The sequence below is a fragment of the Mastigoproctus giganteus genome, chromosome 6 (assembly GCF_048544385.1).
Source record: "Mastigoproctus giganteus isolate SK-2022 chromosome 6, ASM4854438v1, whole genome shotgun sequence".
NCBI lineage: Eukaryota > Metazoa > Arthropoda > Arachnida > Uropygi > Thelyphonidae > Mastigoproctus > Mastigoproctus giganteus.
Window position 1 is genome coordinate 59641408 of NC_143580.1, and position 25998 is coordinate 59667405.

The 25998-nt window shown below is 38.1% G+C and overlaps 1 protein-coding gene across 1 annotated transcript in view; it reads right to left on the bottom strand.

The window, feature by feature from the left end:
• LOC150084326 (uncharacterized) overlaps positions 1-24979 on the bottom strand; it is an 80805-nt gene extending 55826 nt beyond the window's left edge. The window contains exons 1-3 of the mRNA XM_090375172.1: positions 24877-24979; positions 13036-13228; positions 714-803 (exon numbers count right to left, since the gene is read on the bottom strand). Of these exons, the coding sequence (XP_090231298.1) occupies positions 714-803; positions 13036-13228; positions 24877-24911 (318 nt within the window). The 5' untranslated portion in view covers positions 24912-24979. The remainder of the gene's footprint in view (positions 1-713; positions 804-13035; positions 13229-24876) is intronic.
• Positions 24980-25998: the final 1019 nt, after the last annotated feature.

Sequence of the window (25998 nt, forward strand, 5' to 3'; positions counted from 1 at the left end):
ACACATAAAAATCTCAGGCAGTGCATCCAGTTGACATGGGTATCTGGTGCAATGTCAGTTTGGTGTGACATAAGCACTGGGAAAACAATAATGAGAATAGGAGTATGTTATAGGCAGAATGACGATGATGAGCAGAACAAACACCCATACAGAGGAACGTAGTTTCTTGTACAGTTGTAATTGTACAGAGAAATGCAGATATTGACAGGAACTTGTGGTTGGTCACTAGCACACTAGCAAAACTTTAATGGATATATATGGGATGAGTTTAAGGCTTGAGCAAACGTAGTGCTGATGGGATTCTTCCTCTTGTTCAGACTATGCACATTTGAGGGCATAAATTCAAATTGAGGAAGGATGGTTGCAGAATAGATGTACAGAAGTTTGCTTTCAGCCAAAGGGTGATTGATTGTTGGAACAAGCTGCCATCCATTGTTGTGGAGAGGATAGGTTGAATAAAAAGAACTAGACAAACTGTTGGAGGGGATGAATAGGTGAAATGCGATTTTTTTTTATTTTGGCTGATTCTGGATAAGCTTGCTTTCTGCTTCATTTGCCACTATTAATACTAACACTAACTCATGCAAATGAATACAGTAAAACTTGAACACAGAATAATTTTGGGCATCGCTAAATTAATACAAATCACATTAAAAAATACATATAAATTTATTTAACATATACAATATATCTTTTTTATTTTAATAACCTACATTTTCAGATTTGGAATTCATTACATGTTGCACTGTTAGCTTTTCCTTATCTTTCTCTAAAATTTCAATTTGTTGATTCAGGATATTTACCTATAGGAAACAACAACCCAGAAATTATAAAAAACTTTTCTGATTTCTAAAATTGTTAAACAAAGAAAATCTTCATTGTATTATAATTACAGGAAAACTCTTAAGAATGTAACTTATAATTATGTATCTGCAGCTCAATAATAACATCAATTTTTTTTACGTTAAAAACGTTTTTACTGGAGTTATTCCAAAAAATTTTGGAATAACTCCAGTAAAAAGTTATTCGAAATACCGTCATGCGAAAAGAGTTAAGGACGTGACATCACCTTCAGCTTCCTCCAGAAGCGAATTGTTGTACCTTGTATTGTTGGAATCATACTTGTATGATAACAACAATAATTTATCTTCTACTGGACCAAATTTAATGAAATTTAGCACGGAGCCTCATCTTAGCTCTATACTAGAGGAAAAACTTTTAAACCTTTGAAAAATTCAGTAGTTTTTCCAGGATAGTGGAAAATATGAACATGTGATCAAGGAAATTTTCCTACATTATCACGTAATAAACAAGATAATGTGTACGTATAGCATATCGTTGGAAAGCTAAGGAATTTAGAAACAGAAATATTAAGGTTTTAAGATAAAAAATTTTTTCGGAAACTGGGAAATGAGTTAATTCGAAAACGCATCTGATTTCAAGTCACCTGGTGTTTTGAGATTGAATGTAATTTTTTTCTTTACAATTAAACTCTGAGGCCAGAAAAGAGGTCCACACATTTATGAAAACATTCTTCAACTTGGACATGTCATCAGATCTTTCAATAAATACTACACTTAATGGAACAACTATAGATGGTGTATTTAGTTGTGAACTAAAATCTCTTCAATGTAAAAATTATATATCCTATAATAGTTTCAGTAAACGATATGTAATTATTATTAATAAAATAAAAACATCGTTATATTATTCGGCATTGTTATATTTAAGAGTCATCGCAGGCATTTTTAATGCCTGCCAATGACTCTTAAATGTAAAACGCGTTAAATATACTAGCGGCAGGACACACATACCCGGTACAGAATTTTTACGTTGAAGAGTCATCGGCAGGCAATAAAAATGTTTTAATTTTCAGATATTAATAAAATTCATGGATAATAATACAGGAAAGACCCATTTTACAGCAGGGTTAGGTTCCAGCAAAACAGGGTCGTAAAATGAAAAGTCGTAAAACAAGACCAAATTATAATGTAATTCCCAAAATTTTCCCAAGTATGTACTAATATTTCTGTTCTTCACAAATAATTAAATATTTTAAACATTTAATGCACATGTTTTATTCATACTTATACATAATAAAATAAAATAAAATTTTAACTTACTTTGGTCCTGTGGAGTCGTCGCTTGAGTACGTATTTACTTCACTGATATTTTATGTGACAATAGCGTAATGGGACAACATTAATGGAAGGTTCCTGGTTGAGGGTCATCGGGTCCTGAGGGTTCGTTTCCCTTCTTTGTCAAGAACTGTAGTATTGATGCCTGGTGTAACTTCCTACTTCTTTCTTCCAAGATGTTATATTAGGGCTTCAACATCATGTTGACACCTCTTTGGATGCCATGGCTACATTCCCAATCAGGATCATTATCACAAAATTCATCAAATGCACTATGAATTTTGGCAAGAGCACTCTGAATATGTTTTGTTTTTAATGTTCTGATTGGCTCCAACTCTTCCACTCCATCTGGTGTGTCAGCCTCATGTTGAAGTTGCACAGTCAGTTTCTCCAATTCCTCAATTGAAAGTGGCTCACCATGACTCTCCAGAAACTGGTCAACATCATTTGGATTAACGATGTCAATGCCAACATCGTTAGCCATGCGAGAAACATCTTTAGCCACTTCCGAACCCGGCTCAATCTTTACAAAATCGATCACTGCTTCAGGGCACAATTTACACCAGACTCCATTCGTGCAGGACTGTGAGACTTCCTCCCAGGCAGAATCAATGTTTGTGATGACATTCAGGATATTATATGACTTCCAGTAGTGCCTCACAGTTATATCAGACTGCACAGCCTCAACAATCCCTTTGAAAGTCATACGCAAATAATATGCCTTAAAGGTCGAAATTACACCTTGGTCCATTGGTTGCAAAAGTGAAGTTGTGTTGGGAGGCAAATGTACAAACAACCTCAACTTCCAAATGGTCATTTTGGATTTCTTGGAGGCTAGCTGAGTGTCCTGGGGCATTGTCCAGCACCAACATGACTTTGGGAGGCAAGCCATTTGCTACACAAAACTGGACAAAAGTAAGAGGTGTACCATTCACTAAAAATTGTCTGAGTCACTCACGCCTTTTTGTTAGAGCACCAAAATACAGGAAGTCATGTCTTCACCATGCCCTTCATTACACGAGGCATCTGTGAATGGTACACCAACATCGGTTTGAGTTTAAATGTTCCCGATGCAATGTCAACCAATCTTTTGCAACCTTGAAACCAGGGGAAGACCTCTCCTCACAGGCGATGTACGTCCTACTTGGTAATTTTTTCCAATAAAGCCCCGTTTTGTCCACATTAAAAACTAAATCAGAGTGATAGTTGCCTTCGTCTATTAAGCATTTAAATTCGGAAGGATACTCTTCCGCCACTGCAATGTCAGCACTTAGCAGCCTCACCAGACACTTTTACATTATGAATTTTTGAAAGATTTTTAAACTGATGAAACTACCCTTTTCTGGCCATAAATGTTTCAGTGCTACCAGACTCCTCACATATTTAATCAAATAACAACTTCACCTTGTCCAGAATTACCACCTGTGTAACAGGAATGTTATTTTGGTTCATATCGTCAACCCACAATACTAACAATTTTTCAATTTTTTCCATTGTCTCACTACGTGAATAAGTTGTTCTGGAGGATGACACACTTGTTATCCCTGTGTGTGTGTGTGTGTGTGTGTGTGTGTGTGTGTGTGTGTGTGTGTGTGTGTGTGTGTGCTTTATTTTATCAACATTGTTCATAATCGTTGATACAGTAGAAGGTGCTAAACTCAACGACTTGCACATATCCGACCGATGCTCACCAGACTCCATGTGATGAATCACGTCCATTTTCTCCTTAATTGTGTATTTAATGCTCTTTTTTGGCACCCCAGCATGGACACTGCCTTACGCTTAGAGCTCGTGGTTACACAAAAATTATTATTATTAATGAGAAACAGCACTATAACACTGGGTAACCCATTAACAATTGAGGAAAAATTCACAAAGAAACCATCATGGCGCACTAAACGTAAACAACTCTTGGCATCACTATCATTCCACCCACAATGCACCATGAAAAACAAAAGAAATGCCTAGTGCGTGTTTGGACTCACAGGCATTGCTGTGATGTGCTACTGAGATGCGATTTTTTTATTATTTTCAATTTTTTCAGGTAATAGTTTGAAACAGTCGTTAATGTGAAAAGTCATAAAATGGACCATTGTAAAACAGAACCTACCTGTATAACGTTTTTTATTAAAACTGATTTTTAACATATCCTGAGGTCTTCGTATAATGAGGTTTTATAATAAAAGATAATTTCCTTTTAAGGTAGTTTACATCACATATACTTTTGGACTAACTGAAAAGAAGGTACTGTATAACAATTTGGCACTAAAAAAAATAACAAAAACAAAGGTAAGGTTTTTAATACTTTATCACATTATATGCAATCCAATGAGATACTTATAGTTGCTGCTTGATCTCTTTTACTTGCTAACGGCATTACAGTTCAAGTTTGAAATCTTTTGTCAAATAATATGTGATAAAAGATATTACTTTACAAGTAATATCTTTTATACACTAATATTTTATTTAAATAGCTATGAAGAGTCATGTATTAGTATTCAAATGGCAGAATGACACAAAAGGAAGCAAAACATATATAGGATTTTCTGTCAAAAAAAAAAAAAAAACCTAAATGCCCCTAGTTTTATACTTTATCTACATACCTCTTCAAAGTACAGACAGAGCTCACTCCTGTGCATCAGGCAAAACAGAGGCAATCTCCAAGGCAGAATGTGCTGGTCCCAAAGGAACTAGTTATTGTTGGTGCCTCTATTGTCGAGATGGGAAATATACTATGCAAGGACAGGTGGAACAGGACCAGAGTATGTCTGCCAGATGCAAAAGTTGATGACGTTGTGCAGATATCTTTTAAGGGCAAAAAGGTGATGTTTTGTACATGTTGGAACTAATGACATTAAGAGTAAGAGATCTGCAGATTTACTCAACAAGTACAGGTCAGTGTTGAAAAAAAAGTTGCGAGTTACGGTTGAACTTTTGTCTGCAATTCTGCCCAGACACGATAGGAGAGAGAATATGATGAGAGCCTTGTCAATCAATTCGGCCCTGGAGAGACTGTGCAAGGCTCAAGGGGTAGAATTTTTTTCAGCCTGGTCTGTGATTGTTGACAGGAGCGACTGCTTCTACAGGGATGGGGTACACTTAAATAGAAAGGGGACAAGAATATTTGCTGATGCGATTGAGGCAGTGTTAGGTGGGTCTGAAAACAGCTGGCTTGGGGAATATACAGACTAAAAGGTTTAAAGTGGCCACAGGCAGAGGCAAAAGTTATTCTTGCACTGTTTCTATTAGAATGAGCAGCAGCCCGGAAAACAAGGTAATGGAGATTTCCAGGACAGCTAGGAGTCATAGTGGAACAAGAAAATACATGGGCTGTGTTAGGGTAACTAAGAGTTGGAACAGTTGCATGTATACCAATGCTAGGAGTTTAGTTAATAAATTTGATGAGCTTGAAGTGCTAGCCAAGACATGAAAGGCAGATATTGTTGGGATATCAGAGACATGGTGTCACACAGATATAAGCAGTGCAGAATTCGAATTTAGGAAATACAATGTGGACAGGACAGGAAGGGAGGAGGGGTTATGCTGTTAGTTAAGAAACATAAAATCTAAGGAAGCGCATCCACAATTGATTTTGGTGGATAATGCTGTGTTGAGTCTGTTTAGTGTGAAATAAGCACTGGGAAAGGAAAAATGAGAGTAGGTGTGTGTGTTATAGGCCTAATGAATCTGATGAGTATAATCAGCAACTGTGCAGAGAAATAGAGTGGGCTCGTAAATCAGAATGTCTTATAATGGGGGGATTTTAAATTTCCAGATTTTGACAGAAACTTGTGGGGTTGGTCACTCGCACACTAACAAGGCTTTTGTGGATTTATTGAATGATTGTTTTCTACAGCAACACGTTCGAGAGGCAACCAGAGAGAGTAATACTCTTGATCTGATAATCAGCAATGATTATTCATGCATTAAGAATTTGCAGATAAAGGAACCACTGGAGGACAGTGATCACAATGTATTGATGTGGGAATTAATTAAAGATGTAACTACCATCAAGACTAAAGGGAAGGGCTTTTGTTTTCGTAAAAGTGACTACAGAGGTCTCAGACAGTTTTTAAATTCTGTACAGTGGGATCAACTGATGATGTTACCAACATTGAATTCTAACTGGGAAGCCTTCAGAGACTTAATTTTGGAGACTACTAAGCTTTTCATTCCAACTAAGAAATACTGTTCAAGGTTTAGCCCTAAATGATTGTCAGATGAATTAATGAGGCTCGTGGCAGAGAAGAAGAATGTATGGGATGCATATAAAGTATCAGGTTACACAGAAGCCTATGGCAGGTATAAACCAGTCTGTAATCAAGTCACAAAGCAGGTTAGGAAGGCGAAGGCAGATTACGAGAAATCTTTGGCAAAAGGATGCAAAGAAAAATAGCAAAGAGTTCTTTAGTTATATAAACTGTAGAGGAAAGGGATAAATCAGGTTGGACGACTTAACATAGATGGTTTTACTATTGATGATCATGCTCAGCTAGCTGATAAACTGAATGAGTATTTTGCATGTACATTCACACATGAGGAGTTATTCAATGAGGGGAGTGCCAGAAGTTTATCAAATGCTAACAGGGAGCTAAGTGATTTTGTAATAACTGAGAGCAAAGTGGAGGAGAAATTGTTGAAGTTAAATATAAGGAAGGCACCTGGGGTGGACAGGATCTATCCAGTTTTATTCAAGGAGGAAGCAAAGGAAAGTAAGAAAACCATTAGCCATAATTATGAGAGCTTCCTTGGACTGGAGGTGTGCAAATGTATCACCAATTCACAAAGGGGGTTCAAAACAGGTGCAGGTATACTTGCGTGTACACCAATGCTAGGAGTTTAGTAAATAAATTTGATGAATTTGAGGTATTGCTCAAAACATCGAAGGCAGATATTGTTGGGATATCAGAGACGTGGTGTCACACAGATATAAGGGATGCAGAACTGCAATTTGGGGAGTACAACGTCTACAGAAACGATAGACAGGATAGGAAGGGGGGAGGGGTTATGCTATTAGTTAAGAAACACATAAAAACCAAGGAAGTGAAGCCAGTCGACATCGCTGGACAGTGCAGTGTGGAGTCAGTTTGGTGTGACATAAACATTGGGAGATCAAAATTGAGAGTAGGAGTGTGCTATAGGCCTAATGATTCTGATGAGTATAATAAGGAACTGTACAGGGAAATAGAGTGGGCCAGTAAATCAGAGTGTCTTATAATGGGAGATTTTAATTTCCCAGATATTGACTGGAATTTGGGGGCTGGTTACTCACACACTAGCAGGGCTTTTGTGGATTTATTGGATGATTGTTTTCTACATCAGCATGTTCGGGAGGCAACTAGAGGGAATAATACTCTTGATTTGATTATCAGCAGTGATTCTTCATGCATTAAGAATCTGCAGATAAATGAACCACTAGGTGGCAGTGATCACAGTGTGCTGAAGTGGGATTTACTCAAAGAGGTAACTACCATTAGGGGTAAAGGGAAGGGTTATTGCTTCCGTAAAGGCGACTACGATGGACTGAGACAGTATTTAAATTCTATACAGTGGGACCAACTGATGATGTTACCAACAGCAAATTCAAAATGGGAAGCATTCAAAGAACTTATCTTGGAAGCTACTAGGCTTTACATACCAACTAAGAAATATTGTTCAAGGTTTAGGCCAAAATGGATGTCAGATGAACTAATGAGGCATATGGCAGAGAAGAAAAATGCATGGGATACATACAAATTAACACATGACACAGAAGCCTATGATAGATACAAGTTGATATGCAACCAAGTTACAAAGGAGGTTAGGCAGGCGAAGGCAGATTACGAGAAATCCTTGGCAAGGGATGCAAAGAGTTCTTTACTTATGTAAACTCTAGAAGGAAGGGGATGAATCAGATTGGTCCACTTGATATTGATGGGTCAAGTGTTGATGATCCTGCTCAGGTAGCCAACAAACTAAATGAATATTTTGCATCGACATTCACACATGAGGAGTTATTCAGTGAGGGGAATGCCAGAGGTGTATTCAACTCTAGCAGTAAGCTACAGAATCTTGAAATAACTGGGAGTAAAGTGGAGGAGAAACTGTTGAAGATAAACACAAGAAAGGCACCCGGGGTGGATGGGATCTATCCAGTTATATTAAAGGAGGCAGCAAAGGAAGTAAGCAAACCCTTAGCCATAATTATGAGAGCTTCCTTGGACTCAGGGGAGGTACCCATAGACTGGAAATGTGCAAATGTGACCCCAATTCACAAAGGAGGATCAAAGGCTGACAAGTAATTATAGACCTGTGAGTTTAACTTCTGTTCCTGGAAAATTAATGGAGGCACTGGTTAAAGAAGCACTGCAGGATTATTTAGACAAGACTTCAGTTATAGCTCAGACACAGCATGGTTTTGTTAAGGGGAAGTCTTGCCTGACCAACTTGATTGGATACTATGATGCAGTCACAAAAGAACTGGATGCAGGGAATAACTTTGATATTATATACTTGGATCTTAGAAAGGCTTTTGATACTGTTGCACATGGAAGACTGCTACACAAATTGGAGCAGTGTGACATTGGAGGCAAATTGCTGCTATGGATAAAGGGGTGGTTGAGGGGGAGAAGACAGAGAGTGGTAATCAATGGACACTGCTCATCGTGGACTGATGTTATTAGTGGAGTCCCTCAGGGCTCAGTGTTGGGTCCATTATTGTTTTCTGTATTTATAAATGATATTGATGATGGTATATCGGGCTTAATGTCCAAGTTTGCAGACGATACAAAGGTTGGCAGGGTTGTCAAGGACACTACTGACACTATGCTGCTGCAACAGGATCTGGAAAGGTTGAGCAGATGGGCTGAGAGGTGGCAAATGAAGTTTAACATTGACAAATGTAAAGTAATCGGGCTTAATGTCCAAGTTTGCAGACGATACAAAGGTTGGCAGGGTTGTCAAGGACACTACTGACACTATGCTGCTGCAACAGGATCTGGAAAGGTTGAGCAGATGGGCTGAGAGGTGGCAAATGAAGTTTAACATTGACAAATGTAAAGTACTACACATGGGAAACAGCAACCCCAGAGCAACGTATCAACTCTGTGGTACTACACTGACAGTGGTAGAGAAGGAAAGGGACTTGGGGGTGGTTGTGCAGGCAGATATGAAGTTCTCTGAGCAGTGCAGACGGGCTGCAAGAGTAGCTCATGGAGTATTGTCAATGATATACAGGAATTTTTCCAGCAGGGATAAGGAGGTGATTATTCCATTGTATAAGGCGATGGTCAGGCCACACCTAGAGTACTGTATACAGGTCTGGAGGCCTCATTTCAAGAAGGATGTAGAGCTGCTGGAACGAGTACAGAGAAGGGCAACAAGATTAGTGAATGGAACAAAGGGGTGCTCTTACGAAGAAAGGCTTAAGTTTTGCAAATTACAGTGTCTGGAGACTAGGCACCAGCGAGGTGATCTGATAGAGGTGTATAAAGCCTTGAATGGTTTAAGCATGCTCAATGCTGATGGGATTCTTCCTCTAGCTCAGAAAAATCACCTGAGAGGGCATAAATTCAAATTGAGGAAAGACAGATGTAGGATAGACGTGCGGAAATTTGCCTTTAGCCAGCGGGTGGTTGGTTGGTGGAACAGACTTCCATCCCTTGTGGTGGAGGTTGATAGCCTAAATAAGTTTAAGGCTCAGCTGGACAGGTATTTTGAATGAACAGAGGAGTGAAGTGGAAGTGGGTTTTTTTTTTTTTTTTTGCCTGATGCTGCATAAGCTTGCTTTCTTGCATCAAATGCCTCTACTAATGCTAATGATAATGCTAAAAGGTGACAAGTAACTACAGTCCTGTTAGTTTACTTGTGTTCAGGGGAAAATAATGGAATCACTGGTTAAAGAAGCATTGCAGGATCATCTAGACAAGACTGCAGTTATAGTTAAGACACAGCATGGGTTTGTTAAAGGGAGGTCCTGTCTGACCAATTTGATTGGATACTATGATGTGGTCACAAAGGAACTGAATGCCAATAATAATTTTGATATTGTATACTTGGATTTCAGGAAGGCTTTTGATACTGTTGCACATGGAAGACTGCTGTACAAATTGGAGAGGTATGGCATTAAGAGTAAGTTGCTACAATGGATAAAAGGATGGTTGAGTGGGAGACAACAGAGTGATAATCAATGGACACTGCTCTTCATGGACAAATGTTATTAGTGAAGTTCCTCAGGGTTCGGTGTTGGGCCCATTGTTGTTTTGTATATTTATCAATGATATTGATGAAGGTATATCAGGTATAATATCTAAGTTTGCAGATGATACAAAGTTGGCAGGGTTGTTAACGACAGTAAAGATAGTATGCTACTCCAACTGGATCTAGATATTTGGGCAAATGGGCTGAGAAATGGAAGCGAAGTTTAACATTAACAAATGCAAAGTACTGCATATGGGTAGCAATAACTGAAGAGTAATGTACTTTCCACTTCCCTGAGTGTAGTACCATACTACACTCAGGGAAGTGGAAAGTGAAAAAGACCTGGGGATAATTGTGCAGTCAAATATGAAGTTTGCTGAGCAGTGCCGATGGGCTGCCAGTGCAGGTCATCGAATCTTGTCAATAATATATAGGAATTTTGCTAGCAGGGACAGGGAGGTGATTATCCGGTTATACAAGGCAATGGTCAGGCTACACCTAGAGTTCTGTACACAGGTCTGGAAGCTTCATTTTAGGAAGGATGTAGAGTGCTAGAACGAGTACAAAGTAGGCAACAAGATTGGTAGGGGAACAAAGGGGTGCTCTTACCAACAAAGGCTTAAGTTCTTTTCTTTTTTTTTTTTTTTTTTTTAGGAGCATTAGCAACTAAGGCCATATTGCTCCAGGATATGCGGTGGTCATTCTCTGACCTTTCCGCATCCTCCGTATTTGGTGGCGACGGGCTCGAACCCCGGTCTAATCAAGAAGCGTGTGCTACGAACTGCTGCTCCTTCCCACCTGGCTACAGAGGCGCCTGGCTTAAGTTCTGCAAATTGCAGTGCCTGGAGAGTAGGCACCTGCAAGGTGATCTGATTGAGGCCTTGAATGGTATAAGGCCTTGAATGGGTTGAGCAAGCTGAATGCTAATGGGATTCTTCCTCTTGCTCAGACTAAGAACCTGAGGGGGCACAGTTTCAAATTGAGGAAAGTTAGTTGTAGAATAGATGTGCGGAAATTTGCCTTTAGCCCGTGGGTAGCTGATTGGTGTAATAGGCGTCCATCTTTTGTTGTGGAAGCTAATAGCCTAAATAAATTTAAGACTGAGCTGGACAGGCATTTGGAACAAATGGAGAGGTGAAATGGGAGGTTTTTTTTTTTTTTTTTTGGCTGATGCTGCATAAGCTCGCTTTCTTGCATCGTATGCCTCTACTAATGCTAATGCTAAATATTTATTTAATCTTATATGTACAGCACTCTGGTAACAAGCATTAGTTGAGAAAATGGTAGATCCTTGTTAACACTGAATTTGTCTTGATTAAATTTTCAGATAATATACAAGAATGATTGTTCCAAACAACGAAGTGGAAGTAATCGGGTGAAGAAGAAACGTTAGTTCAGTGAGTGTGCAGCTACATAAACTGTAAAAATATGATCACTAGTTGATGCACATGTTCAAATTAGTTTAGAAAAGATGGAATTACAGGTTATACATCAAACAGTGCCCATTGGAAATATTTGTAAAAATGGCATGTGGCAGAAACAATATCTGTATGATAGAGAGTATAGAGGCGGGCCTCGATTAACGCGATTAATTCGTCCTGCGAGTGCATTGCGCAAAACGGAAACGCGTTAATCGAATATAATAACCAATAGGAAAAATTATAATTGGTCCTTGACCTTCTGGCATGTCCATGAATGTTCTGGAATGTCCAAACTGAATCTCTAGTGTCCACGAGATATTGTTTTGCCCACCTCAAGCACTGTGTTCTCTTCCACTTAATCAATAAAAGTAATGAAAGTATTTATTTTTTCTGGGCCAATGGGCATCCAAGTCTTTCCTGACAGTCTGCTTTGGACTCCATTGGTATCCAGAGTGATCATGACTGCTCATGATCACTCTGGATGCCAATGATCCCAATCATATAACCCCAGGGACTCGCATCTGGTGAGTATGGGCTTGGCACACCCAGGGTCCTGAGCTGGATATCATCATTCTTCTCTTTCTTGGTGATTCCCTTCTATTCTATTCTAACACACTCACTCTCTCTCGCTCTCTCCCGGGGTAATTCAGAAATTTTTTTTTTGCTGGTGCAGCATAAGCCTCAGGCTTCCTTGCCTTGCACCATATAGCTAATAATAATAACTGTAGAGATGTGAGAAGGCAGTCCTTTAGACGAACGTGCTTCAGTAATATGTCACATGCTGCTTATGATAATGCTCTTCTTTGGCTGTATCCTTTGACTCTGTAAAATTTTCTACTGCCCATACATTTCTGCAGAAAATGTAAAACAGTTTGCTTGTTTAAATCCAATTCAGTCTTCTAAGGATTTCCTGTCACAACCTCAACTATGGCACTTTTTTCTTTTACATAGCATTAATTCCACCCCTTTCTCCTTATTTAGTAACTAATTCTTATAGATGCTGATATACCACTGATTACACAGTGCTGGGTAGTCTGCCGCCTATTGTCAATGGAATATATATTCATGTAGTCAAGTTGTGTACAAAACTACTAACAGAATGGTCAATTTTATGCAAACAAATGGGTACCAATGAAAATATGAGATTAAAGAAAGTACAAGAAGATATAGGAAGGTTACACTGCCTCAAGAGGGCAATGCAATAATTTTTTTGTTACTGTATAATCCAGTAACACTCATCCCTAAATTATAAGTAACAGGGAAAGTTGTAATACCTTTAATTTTTAGACTGGCCATACCTCTCTCTTACTTGCTTGTAAAGTAGCTGATAAAGAATCAATCTCTTTTTCCTTTCCTCTAAGGATATCCTTTAGTTCACTGACTTGTTTTTGCCATTCTTCCTTCTTTTTGCTTACAGCTAGGTCAACTTCTTTCATCAACAACAATAATTCTTTCTCACATGATGATTCAATGCCAGGCATTGTAGGCAAACTAGAAGATAACAACTCTATTATATCTCTTAATATAGCTGACAAGATTGTTATATTACTGATAAACAGGAGTAATTAGACAGAAATGTTATAAAAATATCATAATAAAATCAAATTATGTAAATTATAACAGTATTTCAGTAAACTTATTTTAGAGCTCATAATTATTCTAAATCATATACTTATTTGCAAACTGCCTTTTTTTTTTAATTTCATTATTTAAAAAATAATAAATCCTGAAGCCCTGAAATTTTTTGTATTAAACTGTTTGGAACTTCGGAATTTTTTGTGTAATCTGTATGATATGGCTTCATTTAAGACCTTTAACAAGAAAACCAGAAAAATATCTAGCTTTATGTAGTAACTTGGCAGTACTTTGGGGGCATCTGACAGATGCCTCTCCAAAACAATAATCCTGCATTAACTGTTAATCAATGATTAAAAATACAGGCAATTTTACTTGATATGGTTTTTGAAATAATTTTTACAGTTGTCTCAAAGTAACTGAGCATGAGAACCAGTCAGGCTCCTTGCCACTCCCCTTTGTAACTGGGCATGGCTTACACTACCAAGTTTATAATTTCACAATGTAGTATTTGTTTACGATTCAAGGTTACTTCCATTTCTTCTCCCACTACTTCTACAAATATCTGCAGTCTTATGCGAGTTTTTTTGCAAAATTTGTTACTGTTTTCACATAAGAAAGATCAGAATAGGAAACATGACATTCACTCACACAATGTCTACTACTCTGTGAGTAGCAAAGCACATAATTTTCAAAATTTGCATGCTTCACAGAATGCCAAATTTTAAATAAACCTGAAAATGGAAGTAACTAATAATACAAATTATATATTCAGAGGTGCATGTTTGAAATTTCACATGCTTAATGGTCTTTTAAATGGTAGAGTCCAATACATTGGTGTTTATATATCATGACTGAAGTGGTTTTTTTTTCTGGTTTTTTTTTGTCTCGGCAGAATTAATTTTTCAGTTTTTTTTTTAAATAAAAGGTGCAAAAAACATAGTATTTTTTAAATATTTGCATTTTATTAAAAAAATAAAAAGTAACATACAAGTACTGTATTATAATCCATTAAGAACAGTTGAAATAATTTCTGAAAATTTCTTTTTAATTTCCAGAAATTAGTCACTTGTCAGGTGACCTACAAAAATACATGCCCTACCATTAATATCTGAACACCCTTGACCCTTGTTAGTGGCGATATCCTACCCATGCAGCATGTGTCAGACAACCATAAATATGTTTATAGTCCTTCGACAAGAAAGTAGCACGACTGTGAGTGCACGATGCTGCAATCAGTGAAGTTAAGACTTTCAGCACAGAATGGCAATGGGGTGCCACATAAGTAATCAGCCTGTACATAACATTTCAATAGAACTGAAGATCCTTATGTTAACAATTTGTGATGTGATTTGCAAATGGAAGCAAGGTGGTGCTGAAACTGTTAAGAAACAACCTGGAAACCTACCAAACTGATGGAATGTGACAGGAGAGCCTTATAGAGAATTGTCCAATTAGAAGACAGAGTGACACTGTTGTATACATGGGACATCAGTGAGATGATGGGACATGTCAGCACCAGCAAGTGCACTGGATGCTGCATGATATGATTACCATGGTGAAGCAGCATTCACAAGGTGCTAATCACCCCAACAAATGCTATATGCCACCTAGCTTGGTGAAAGGCCTGCCATTCTTGGACTGTAGACCATATTGGAAAGCTATACATGGGTGTTGCATATGCCCATAGAAAGCTGAATGCCAGACTGTTTTGTCCAGATAACGAAGATTTATGGAAGTCTGGGTTGTTTTTCATGATTTGGCCTGGGACCAGTGGCTGTTTTGGACAAAACGACAAATGATGAAATACATCTAAATATCCTGGACAATAATGAGTTACCTACATTGTCAGAAAGTCGTTTATATACCTGTATCAGCAGGACAGCACATGTCATACTGCTTGTGTTGTGGACTGGTTTGTGGACATGAGTATTCAGAAAGTTGGACTGGCCTCAATCCTACAGAGAACCTCTGCAATTGATTGGATCATTACGAGAGACTGCCCAATAAACAGAGCTGAATTAATTACCACTTTGAAAGCCAAATGGAAAACATATCGCAACAGATTTACAAGAAACTGGTAGAGTGCCCCACAGAGACTAAGACTGTCAAAGGCTAAACCATACATTATTAGTTTTTCTGTAAATAAAGGTTATTTGTAGAGAGCAGGTATCTGGAATTAATTGTAGGGCAATGTATATTTGCATGTGTACATTTGAGATTTCACGCACAACATTCCTTAAAACTGGAAAATAGGGAGGCTAACTTCATGTTTATATATTATAAATGAAAGTTTTTTTGGAATTTTCAGCAGAATTAATTTTTTTTTTTTTTTTGAAAATAAAAAGTGTAAAAAAAACAAAGCAATCTTTGAATTTTTATTTAAAAACAAAAAAAAGTTACATACGATAAGTATTGCAATCCATTAACAAAAAAATAAAAAAAAAAGATGAAATTTTAGTACTGTCCAAGCAGAATTCAAAAAAAATGTGAAACCTTAACCAGAAATAGAAATTAAAAAGAAAAATGGTACCTGTCAGGTGACTGCAACCTCATTTCTACTTTTGGGAGCACCACCACTGGTGTAGTAGTAGTGGCATGTGATGCAAGAAAGCAAGTGTATGAGCTTATGCAGCATCAGCCAAAAAAAAAAAAAAAAAAAAATTCACACAACCATTCCCTCTAAATGTTTGTCTAGTTCCTCCTTAAATTTATTTAACCTATTAACTTTCACAACGACAGATGGAAGTTTGTTCCAGCACCCGCTGGCTACAGGTAACTTTCCACACATCCATTCTACATCTTTCATTAATTTGAATTTATGCCCCCTTAGGTTCGTAATCTGAACAAGTGGAAGAATCTCATCAGAATTCAGTGTGCTCAACCCATTCAAGGCTTTATACACCTCAATCAGATCACTGCACAGGTGCCTAGTCTCCAGCCATTGCAATTTGCAGAACTGAAGTCTCTCTTAGTAAGAGGATCCCTTCATTCCCCTCACCAATCTTGTTGCCCTTCCCTGTACACCTCAAGCAAATCTACATCCTTCCTAAAATGAGGCCTCCAGAGCTGTACACAGTACTCAAGACGTGGCCTGACCATTGCCTTATACAAAGTGACAATTACCTCTTTTCCCTACTAGCAAAATTCCTATATATCATTGATAAAACCCCATGACCTGCCCTGGCAGCCTGTCTGCATTGCTCAGAAAACTTCATATCTAATATCTTCATAGATTAATATGTAAACATGACGTAATAATTATCGGTGCCAGAAAAAGAGAGAAATACATACAGCAAAATTAGTCAACACCAGAACAGGTAACCTGGCAGCATAAGAACATATAACACGGCATATCATACATCACTAAAAACCACTTAACACAAAAATTTATCTATCACTAGTGTAGGAATGATTTCATGGAACCTTGTTCTATCCAGTCCAACCTATGAAAGAATCGCTCCAGAAAAGGGACAAAATTATAATTTCCACCAACACTGCTTCTAGACCTATCAAACAGTTCCCGAATGCTCTAGGGAAGAAATATCCTACAAGCCCAGTGGAGGCTAAGAAGGTTAGAGCCACACCCAGTGGGCATCCCTCTACACCTTATAACACAAATTTAGATCACGTAGAATAGCATCAGACAGAAAACTATAAATTGTGTCCCACCCCCACAATCTTTAATAACCATGCCAAACCAACCATCAATCCTCATTACCCTGCATGTAGTTTTAAAACTACATTGTTTAAAATTACCTAGTTGATTATTCTCATTTTATTCAATTAAAAATGCCTACAACAAACCTGGTTTTTATCATATAGCAATCTGGGTAAACTGTTGGTAAATTTAAGGTGTATACTCACAAATAATTTACAGTCCCAAGGTTTGTACCAATTAGACAGGTTATACTAAGATTATATAAATATATATACACATATATATTTATATAAGCAAGAAGGCAAGAATAAAATAATTAGGCTAATAACCAAACAGCTAGGTATGTGTACCTTGAGTGCTAATAAAGCACAAACACCCAAAGGGAGAAAATTTTCAAATATCAACATACAAATTGGTATATACAAATATAAACAATATGCTCCCATAAATACATTTGTGTATTTATCTGCTTACAGACAAATTGGCATTACAATTAGTAGAGTTATACAATGCAAGAAAGCAAGCTTATACAGCATCAGTCAAATTCCTATATATCACTGACAAGACCCAATGAACTGCTCTGGCAGCCTATCTGCACTACTCCGAAAACTTCATATTTGATTACACAATTATCCCCCAGCTCTTTTTCATTTTCTACCACCCTGAGTATAGTACCACACAGTTGGTACAATTCTCTGGGGTTACTGCTACCCATATGCAGTACTTTGCATTTCATCATCATCATCAGCCATTTTCATCCACTGCAGGATGAAGGCCTCTCCAGCATCTTTCCAGTTCCTTCTGTTTTGAGCACTGGCCATCCATTTACTACCCACAAACTCATGAATTTCATCTATCCCACTCCGCCTTTGCCTTCTAGGATTTCTTCTAGCTCCTCTTGGATACAATTCTGTTACTTTTTTAGTCCATCTGTCATCATGTCTTTGAGCTATGTGTCCTGCCCAAGACCATTTTAGTTCTTTAGTTTTGATAAGAATGCCCTTTACTTGAGTTTGCTGCCTAATCCGTGTGTTTCTCTTCTTATCTAACAGTCTGATTCCCAATATAATTCATTCCATTCTTCGCTGTGTAATTCTCAGCTTCTCTTCCATTCTTTTGGCGAGTGCACAAGTTTCACTTCCATAAGTCATGGTGGGGAGTATACATTGGTTCATTATTTTACGTTTCAGACAAACTGGGATATTGCTCTTCAGTATGTGACTATATTTCCTGAATGCTATCCATCCAAAATTTATTCTTCTCTTGACTTCCAGCCATTTATCATTATTACAGCTAATAACTCGTCCCAGATAAGTATATGACTCCACCTTTTCGATTACTGCTCCTTCAATCATTATTTCCCTTTCTGTGACATACTTGTTCATCATTACTTTTGTTTTAGCCATATTCATCTTTAGTCCAAAATCCTTACTAACTGTGCATAACTGATTAAGATTTTCCTCTAATTCTTTGGGATCGTGGCTTATGACCACAATGTCACCTGCAAATCGTAAATGGTTTAGGTACTATCCGTTCACATTGACTCCTTTCTGCGACCAGTCTAATCTTCTGAAAGCTTCCTCAAGGGCAGCAGTAAACAGCTTTGGAGATATTGTGTCTCCTTGTCGAACTCCTTTCTCGATTTTAAATTTCCTACTGTCTTTGTCTAGTCTAATAAAGGAGGTAGCACTCTCATATATTTTCTTCAAAATCATAATATGTGGGGTATCTATGCCTTGTATTTCCAGTGCCCGAAACATTGCCTTATGTTGTATGGAGTCAAATGCCTTTTCATAATCCACAAATGCCAGGCATAATGGTGTTTTATATTCATTTGCTTTCTCCATTAGCTGTCATATTACGTGAAGGTGATCCATAGTTCAGAATCCTGTCCTAAAGCCAGCTTGCTCTTTCGGTTGATTCTCATCAAGTATTCTTTCTAATCTGTTAGTAATGACCTTTGTGAACAACTTGTAGATGTGGGATAACAAGCTAACTGGTCTATAATTTCAAATTTCTGATTTATCTCCTTTCTTATTATGCAGCAAAACTATGATTGCATTATTCCACTGCTTAGGCGTCACACCTTTTCTAATGCACTTTGTGAAGAGCCTTGCCAATTTTTGTGTTATGTCTCTTCCTCCCAATTTTAACAACTCTACAGTAACTTCATCTTCCCCTGGGGCTTTCTGATTCTTCATTTTCTTCAATGCATGTTCTACCTCATCATGAAGAATATCGGGTATGTCGTATGTGTTGCTACTTTGCAATCCATCTTACTCACTGCTTGCATCATTCCCTCGCTCCTTGTATAGTTCTCTATTGTAGTCTTCTGCTATTTGAATTATGTCCTCTCTGCTGTTTATAAGTACACCATTGCTATTCTTCAGTTTCAGTATCATTTGTCTTTCTGTATTACTGCTCATGGCTGCTGATTTAAATCCTTTGTTTTCCCCTTAATGCTTGTTCTACTTTTCTTGTGTTAAATCTTCTTATGTCCTCTCTGAGTCTCTTTCTAATGGCTTTACATAGCTCAGTATACTCAATTTTCTCCCTGTCAGTGTTTTTCTTGCTCTTCATTTGTCGTCTTCAGTTCATCATGACAAGTGTTTCTTGACTAATTTTTTCTTCTTTGGATTTCTTTTTCCCTATAGGTTTCTTGGGCTTTATCACTTTCAGAAAGTTGTAATATTCCTTGTCAATATCTTGGTCCTGAGCAGTCTGCAGAAGCTCAAACTTGTTCTTAAGTTCCAGTACATACTGCTTTTTCTCCTCTTCTGTTATCTCAAAGACCGTTATATTATTTCCTTAAGTCAGTTTTTTCCTTTCCTACATCTATATCAAGTGTACATCTTACCATTCTGTGATCACTTCCAACATTTACTTTATTCAGGACGGTAACATCATTCACAATATATCTTCTGTTATTGAGGATGAAGTCTATTTCATTAGTTGTTAATCCATTTGGACTCTTCCATGTCCACTTTCTGTTCACCCTTTTCTTGAAAAAAGTATTCATTACTGACAGTCCTTGAGATTCTGCAAATTCCACAAGTCTTTCACCAATTCCAAAATTTCCTATAGTTCCCCTTTCTGTTCTGTTTTGTCTTTTTCCAACCTTAGCATTGAAGTCCCCCATAATAATAGTGTAATGGGTTTTCTGCTCATACTGTCATTAACATCTAGAAGACACTCAATTTCGATGTATATTTCTTCAACCTCTTCATCATCATGGCTCGATGTTGGTGCATAAATCATTATAACCTTTAGCTTGTATCTCTTAGAAATCTTGAGTATTAGTATTAACACCCTTGGTGATGTGCTTTTGAATTCCAAAATGTTGTTTTTAAAATCTTTATGGACCAGAAACCCAACTCCACCTTCACTCCTTTCACTGTTTCCATTGGTGTACAGCAGATTTCCACTTGATAAACTTATAAGTGATTCATTTCTTCTTCTTGTTTTAGCCAAACCTATGATATTCCAATTCACATTTTCTAATTCCTTTTCCAGCTGTAATATCGTGTCTTCACCGATGAGTGATCTTACATTATAACAGGCCAAGTTCAGTTTCCGTGCATGGCAGCCTGGTCGTACCCAGAGATTCTCAGCACCCTCTGCTTCCACTCTGATCCTCTTGCTGCCGTAAGAGGGGGAGTGAAAGCTGCTGGGGACTGAGGGCCATTTGTTTTGTCGTGCTGTCATATGCTGGAGGGTTTGGTCTTTTCCTCTTCACGCTGACCAGGCGTCTTGAAGAGAACCACTCTACAAGTTCACTGCCACCTAAGTGACGTAACAGGGCTTACCATCGAGAAGGTGTGCATGAGTGGATTTTAGGGAAGCAGGCCAACCGGACTTCTCCTAAATCTTCTGTAATAGAGAGATATTGGATCCATCAGTGTTTTAGGCTGAGTGTCTGATAATACACATGATACCTGTTCCCCTCTAAGCCCCTACTTTGCATTTATCAATGTTAAACTTCAGCTGCCACTTCTCAACCCATCTGCCCAACTTTTCTAGGTCTTGTTGCAGTAGCATACTGTCATTAACAACCGTGCCAACCTTTGTATCATCTGCAAACTTGGACATTAAGCCTGATATACCTTCATCAATATCACTGATAAATATACAAAACAACAATGGTCCCAACACTGAACCTTGGGGACTCCAATAATAACATTAGTCCATGGAGAGCAGTGTCCATTGATTGCCACTCTCTGCCTTCCCCATTCAACCACGCTGATATCCATTTTAGAACTTGCCCTTAATTCCATATTGCTCCAATTTGTACAGCAACTTTCCATGTGCAACAGTATCTAAAGCTTTCCTGAAATCCAATTACATGGTATCAAAATTATTTTTTGCATCCAGTTCCTTTGTGCACATCATAGTATCCAATCAAATTGGTCAGATAACACTTCCCCTTAACAAACCCATTCTGTGTCTGAAGTACAATTACGGTCTTGTCTAAATGATCCAACAATGCTTCTTTAACCAATGCCTCCATTATTTTCCCCAGACCAGAAGTTAAACTAACATGTCTGAAATTACTCGTGTTACCCTTGGTGAATTGGGATACGTTTGCACATCTCCAGTCCATGGGGCCTCTCATAATTATAGCTAAGGGTTTGCTTACTTACTTTGACACCTCCTTTAATATAACTGGATAGATCCCGTCCACCTCAGGTGCCTTTCTGCAGTGGCATAACTAGGGGAGGGCCAAGGGGGCTGTCAGCCCTCTTCGGCAGTTTTCACGTGAGACAATTTTATTTTTCAACAATTCTTTTATTTACGTTAACTTAGTAATTTTTATTACTTAATTAACAGAAAAGCAAGAAAAATAACATTTCAGAATGTCGGAATTAAAGTTTTACTTCAAAAATAAACAGTGTTTTAATTTATTTCCCTATATGTCGTTCTGACTTTTTGTAGTAATTTTGTTGTGTATTGAGAAGGGTGGCAAACTCAGGGACCGCCCCGGGCGGCAAAAGCTCCAGCTACAGTACAGCCTTACTGTTTAACTTCAACAATTTCTCCTCCACTTTTCTCTCAGTTATTAAAAAATCATTAAGGTCCCTGTTATAATTTAATAAGCTTCTATCCTCCACTTTCCTACAGAATTCCTCATGTGTGAATGTAGATGTAATATCCTCATTGTATGTTCATATATATATTTTTTAACTTTCTTGCCATTTTACAGCTTCTTAGCTGATAAACACATTTCTGTGGGATACCCCACATGTGCTAAAATCAAGTTCTCACAGGTTAAGCAAAAAATTTGAAATAAAATCTGCAGCACACAAACTTTATTCTTTTTTTGTTGTTGTTATCATTCAACATTAGGACTAACTTACAGAATAATCGTATGTTCATATATATTTACAGCCTCGATAGCGTCTGCAAGAATATTTGCTGATGCTATAAAGGCAGTGTTAGGTGGATCGGAAAACTTCTAGCTTGGGAGAATACAAGGACTAATAGACTAGCAATAGCCACTGGCAGAGGTGAAAGTGATTCTTCCACTGCTTCTATTGGAATGAGTCACAGCCTGGAAAACAAGATGCAGGCTATTTCAGAGACTGCTGGGAGTCACTGGGGTACAAGTAAACACATGGATTGTGTTAGGGTAGCTAAGAATAGGAACAGGTGCACGTATACACCAATGCTAGGAGTTTGGTAAATAAATTTGATGAATTTGAGGTGTTGGTCAAAACATCAAAGGCAGATATTGTTGGGATATCAGAGACATGGTGTTGTTGTTGTTATTTGGTTTTTAGGAGCATTAGCAACTAAGGCCATATTGCTCCGGGGACATATTGCATATGTCCAAGTTTGCAGATGATATAAAGGTTGGCAGGGTTGTTAAGGACACTAATGACAGTATGCTGCTGCAACTGGATTGTTGTTGTTATTTGATTTTTTAGGAGCATTAGCAACTAATGCCATATTGCTCCGGGGATATGCGGTGATCATTCCCTGACCTTTCCACATCCTCCGTATTTGGTGATCAAAGGTTCGAACCCCGGTCTAATCAAGAAGCGTGTGCTACGCACTGCTGCTCCTGCCCACCTGGCTACAGAGGCGCCCTGCAACAGGATCTAGAAAAGTTGAGCAAATGGGCTGAGAGGTGGCAAATGAAGTTTAACATGGACAAATGTAAAGTGCTGCATATGGGAAGCAGTAACCCCAGAGTAATGTATCAATTCTGTGGTATTACACTGACAGTGGTAGAGAATGAAAAGGACCTGAGGGTAATTGTGCAGGCAGATATGAAGTTTTCTGAGCAGTGAAGACGGTCTGCAAGAGTAGCTCATGGTGTCTTGTCAATGATATACAGGAATTTTTCTAGCAGGAATAAGGAGGTGATTATCCCCTTGTATAAAGCAATGGTTAGGCCACACCTTAAATAATGTATATAGGTCTGGAGGCCTCATTTTAAGAAGGATGTAGAGCTGTTGGAACGAGTACAGAGAAGGGCAACAAGATTAGTGAATGGAACAAAGGGTTGCTCTCATGAAGAAAAGCTTATATTTTGCAAATTACAGTGTCTGGAGACTAGGCACCTGCAAGGTGATCTGATTTTTTTTTTTTTTTTTTTTATGAAAACCCCAAACACGAAAGGTATCAAAACCTATAGTACTTAGTACTGTGCATGGGTTGAAGGAGAAGTATGGGGGGGAGGGGAAGGCTGGAAACTTTGCTCTAGAGACTAAACATGGGTTTCGTCACTTCAGGCCTCCAATAAGCAAAGTGGTGGGATCTGATTGAGGTGTATAAAGCCTTGAATGGTTTGAGCATGCTCGATGCTGATGGGATTCTTCCTCTTGTTCAGAATAATCAACTGAGAGGGCATAAATTCAAATTGAGGAAAGATAGTTGTAGGATAGATCTGCTGAAGTTTGCCTTTAGCCAGCGGAGAGTTGATTGGTGGAACAGACTTCCAGCTTTTGTTGTGGAATTGATAGCCTAAATAAATTTATGGCTGAGCTGGACGGGTATTTGGAATGAACGGAATGGTGATATGGGTGCATTTTTTTTTTTTTTTTTTTTGGCTGATGCTGCATAAGCTTGCTTTCTTGCATTGTATGCCTCTACTAATGCCAATTTGTCACTTTCTGTTACTTCCTAATATAGAATATGGTTTGGGGTAAAAATTACTTAACAAATCTTGAAAATAGTAAACAGCACAACTTCAAAACGGGCACCCACAGCCTTCCCCACAATTCACTGAACTTCAAGAAGCTACATATATATAAATAAATGCAGAGTAGGAGGCTGATAAACACGTTTGTGAGGTACCCCACGCCTGTGCCAAAAATTCAAGTTTTCACGTGTGCTCCCTGGTTAAACAATAATTTTGAAATGAAAGGAAAATAAGTTTTGCTAGTAGCGAAGTTTGGTATTTCACCATTTCAAAAAAATCCTGCCTTTATGGTCTCACAAACATGTCTCCCAATCCCCGTAAATGATAGTTACCCCGATGGTATCCCCGTAAACGATACCATCCCCTGTAGCCTTACTACCAACTGGCAACAAACAGAACGTAAGCCTTTTACAAAAAGTAACAAAAGTGCAGAGTGGAGGGGAAATCTATCAAAAGCATTTAAACCATATTAATGGATCATGATCATTATATAGCATCTGTAATCCATTAAAGTACTATAGAATACTACATTAATGTGGAGGGCTATTTGGATAGTGACCCATTATTTTGAAAAGTGGTTAACAGTACAGCAGATCGCAATTTCTTTAAATACATAAAATATATTCGGAGGTGATCACTCCGCGCCATCACCAATGATATTTCAAAACAAAACACAATCTTGGTTTAATAGCGTTATTGCAACATCACATTACTTCTTATGGTTGTGCGGTAGGTAAGCTAAAAGAATTTCAGGCTCACCTCACATAATTGCAAAATATTGAATCTGCCGCCATATCAATAAAAGTACCAATAACATTATGATATTAAATAAACAGAAATGATAAAAGCGCGCACATTTCGACTGTAATTCACAGAGCGGACACTTTCTCAGTTACTCGCAGCGCCCTCACTTTCAGGACATGAAACTAACACGGCAATCTGTGGCCATCAAAATTCACTGAGTAATAAGCCGCATGCCCAACGCTAATAAAGTTGCTACCACTTGGTGCTTCTGTGTCTCGAGATCTAGCGTTCCTTGAACGTAGAAAGTTTAAGTAGTCTTTTTTTTTTTACTATTGTTATAATTATTTTTTTATTTTTATAATTATCTGTCATGTACAGAAATAAGTGTTTCGTGTGCGATAAATCTAAAGTTCGATTGTACCGATTTCCGAAAGAACATTTAAAGATAATTTTTCAGAATTGATAGAACCTGGAAATATTTAATAACTAATTCAAAATTATTATTTTAATTTATATGGATAGTGTATTGATATTAATCGAAGTAATAGTTTATGAAATAATTAAATTATGGTAATCCTGCACTTTAGTGTCGTGAGTCACGGTCAGCCATCCGGTCACCGCAGCTCGGAACTGTCGTGAATCGTATTACGACGGGCAGTTCCGACTTGACTGAGCATGCGCAACACTCACTCTATCTCCCGATTGCTGCTGAGAGTGTCTGCCAGTCACGTGCTGGGAATTGTCACAGGGCATGCGCGACACTAACCGTACAAAGGGTACTAGGAAAGTTTTGCAATACGGCTTTGTTTATTTAATTTTTTCAAAGTAATTTCCTCTATATTCAATACACCTCTCCATCCTCCGAAACCAATCTTTAAACCAGTTCTGCCAAGTTTCACTAGGGAGTAAAGCACACTCGTTGTCCCACATGCGGGAACAGTGCAAAGTCGCAGGGAGCAAGGTCTGAACTGTAGGGAGGGTGCTCGAGAAGTTTCAGTCCTGTCGTGGTCAAATATTCGGTGCAGGCTTTGGCGCGGTGAGCTGGAGCATTTTCGTGATGGAGGTACCAGGTGTCCATTCTTGACTTTGGCCGCAGGTTCTTCATAGATCCAATGACTTTAGGCAGGCATTGTTCAG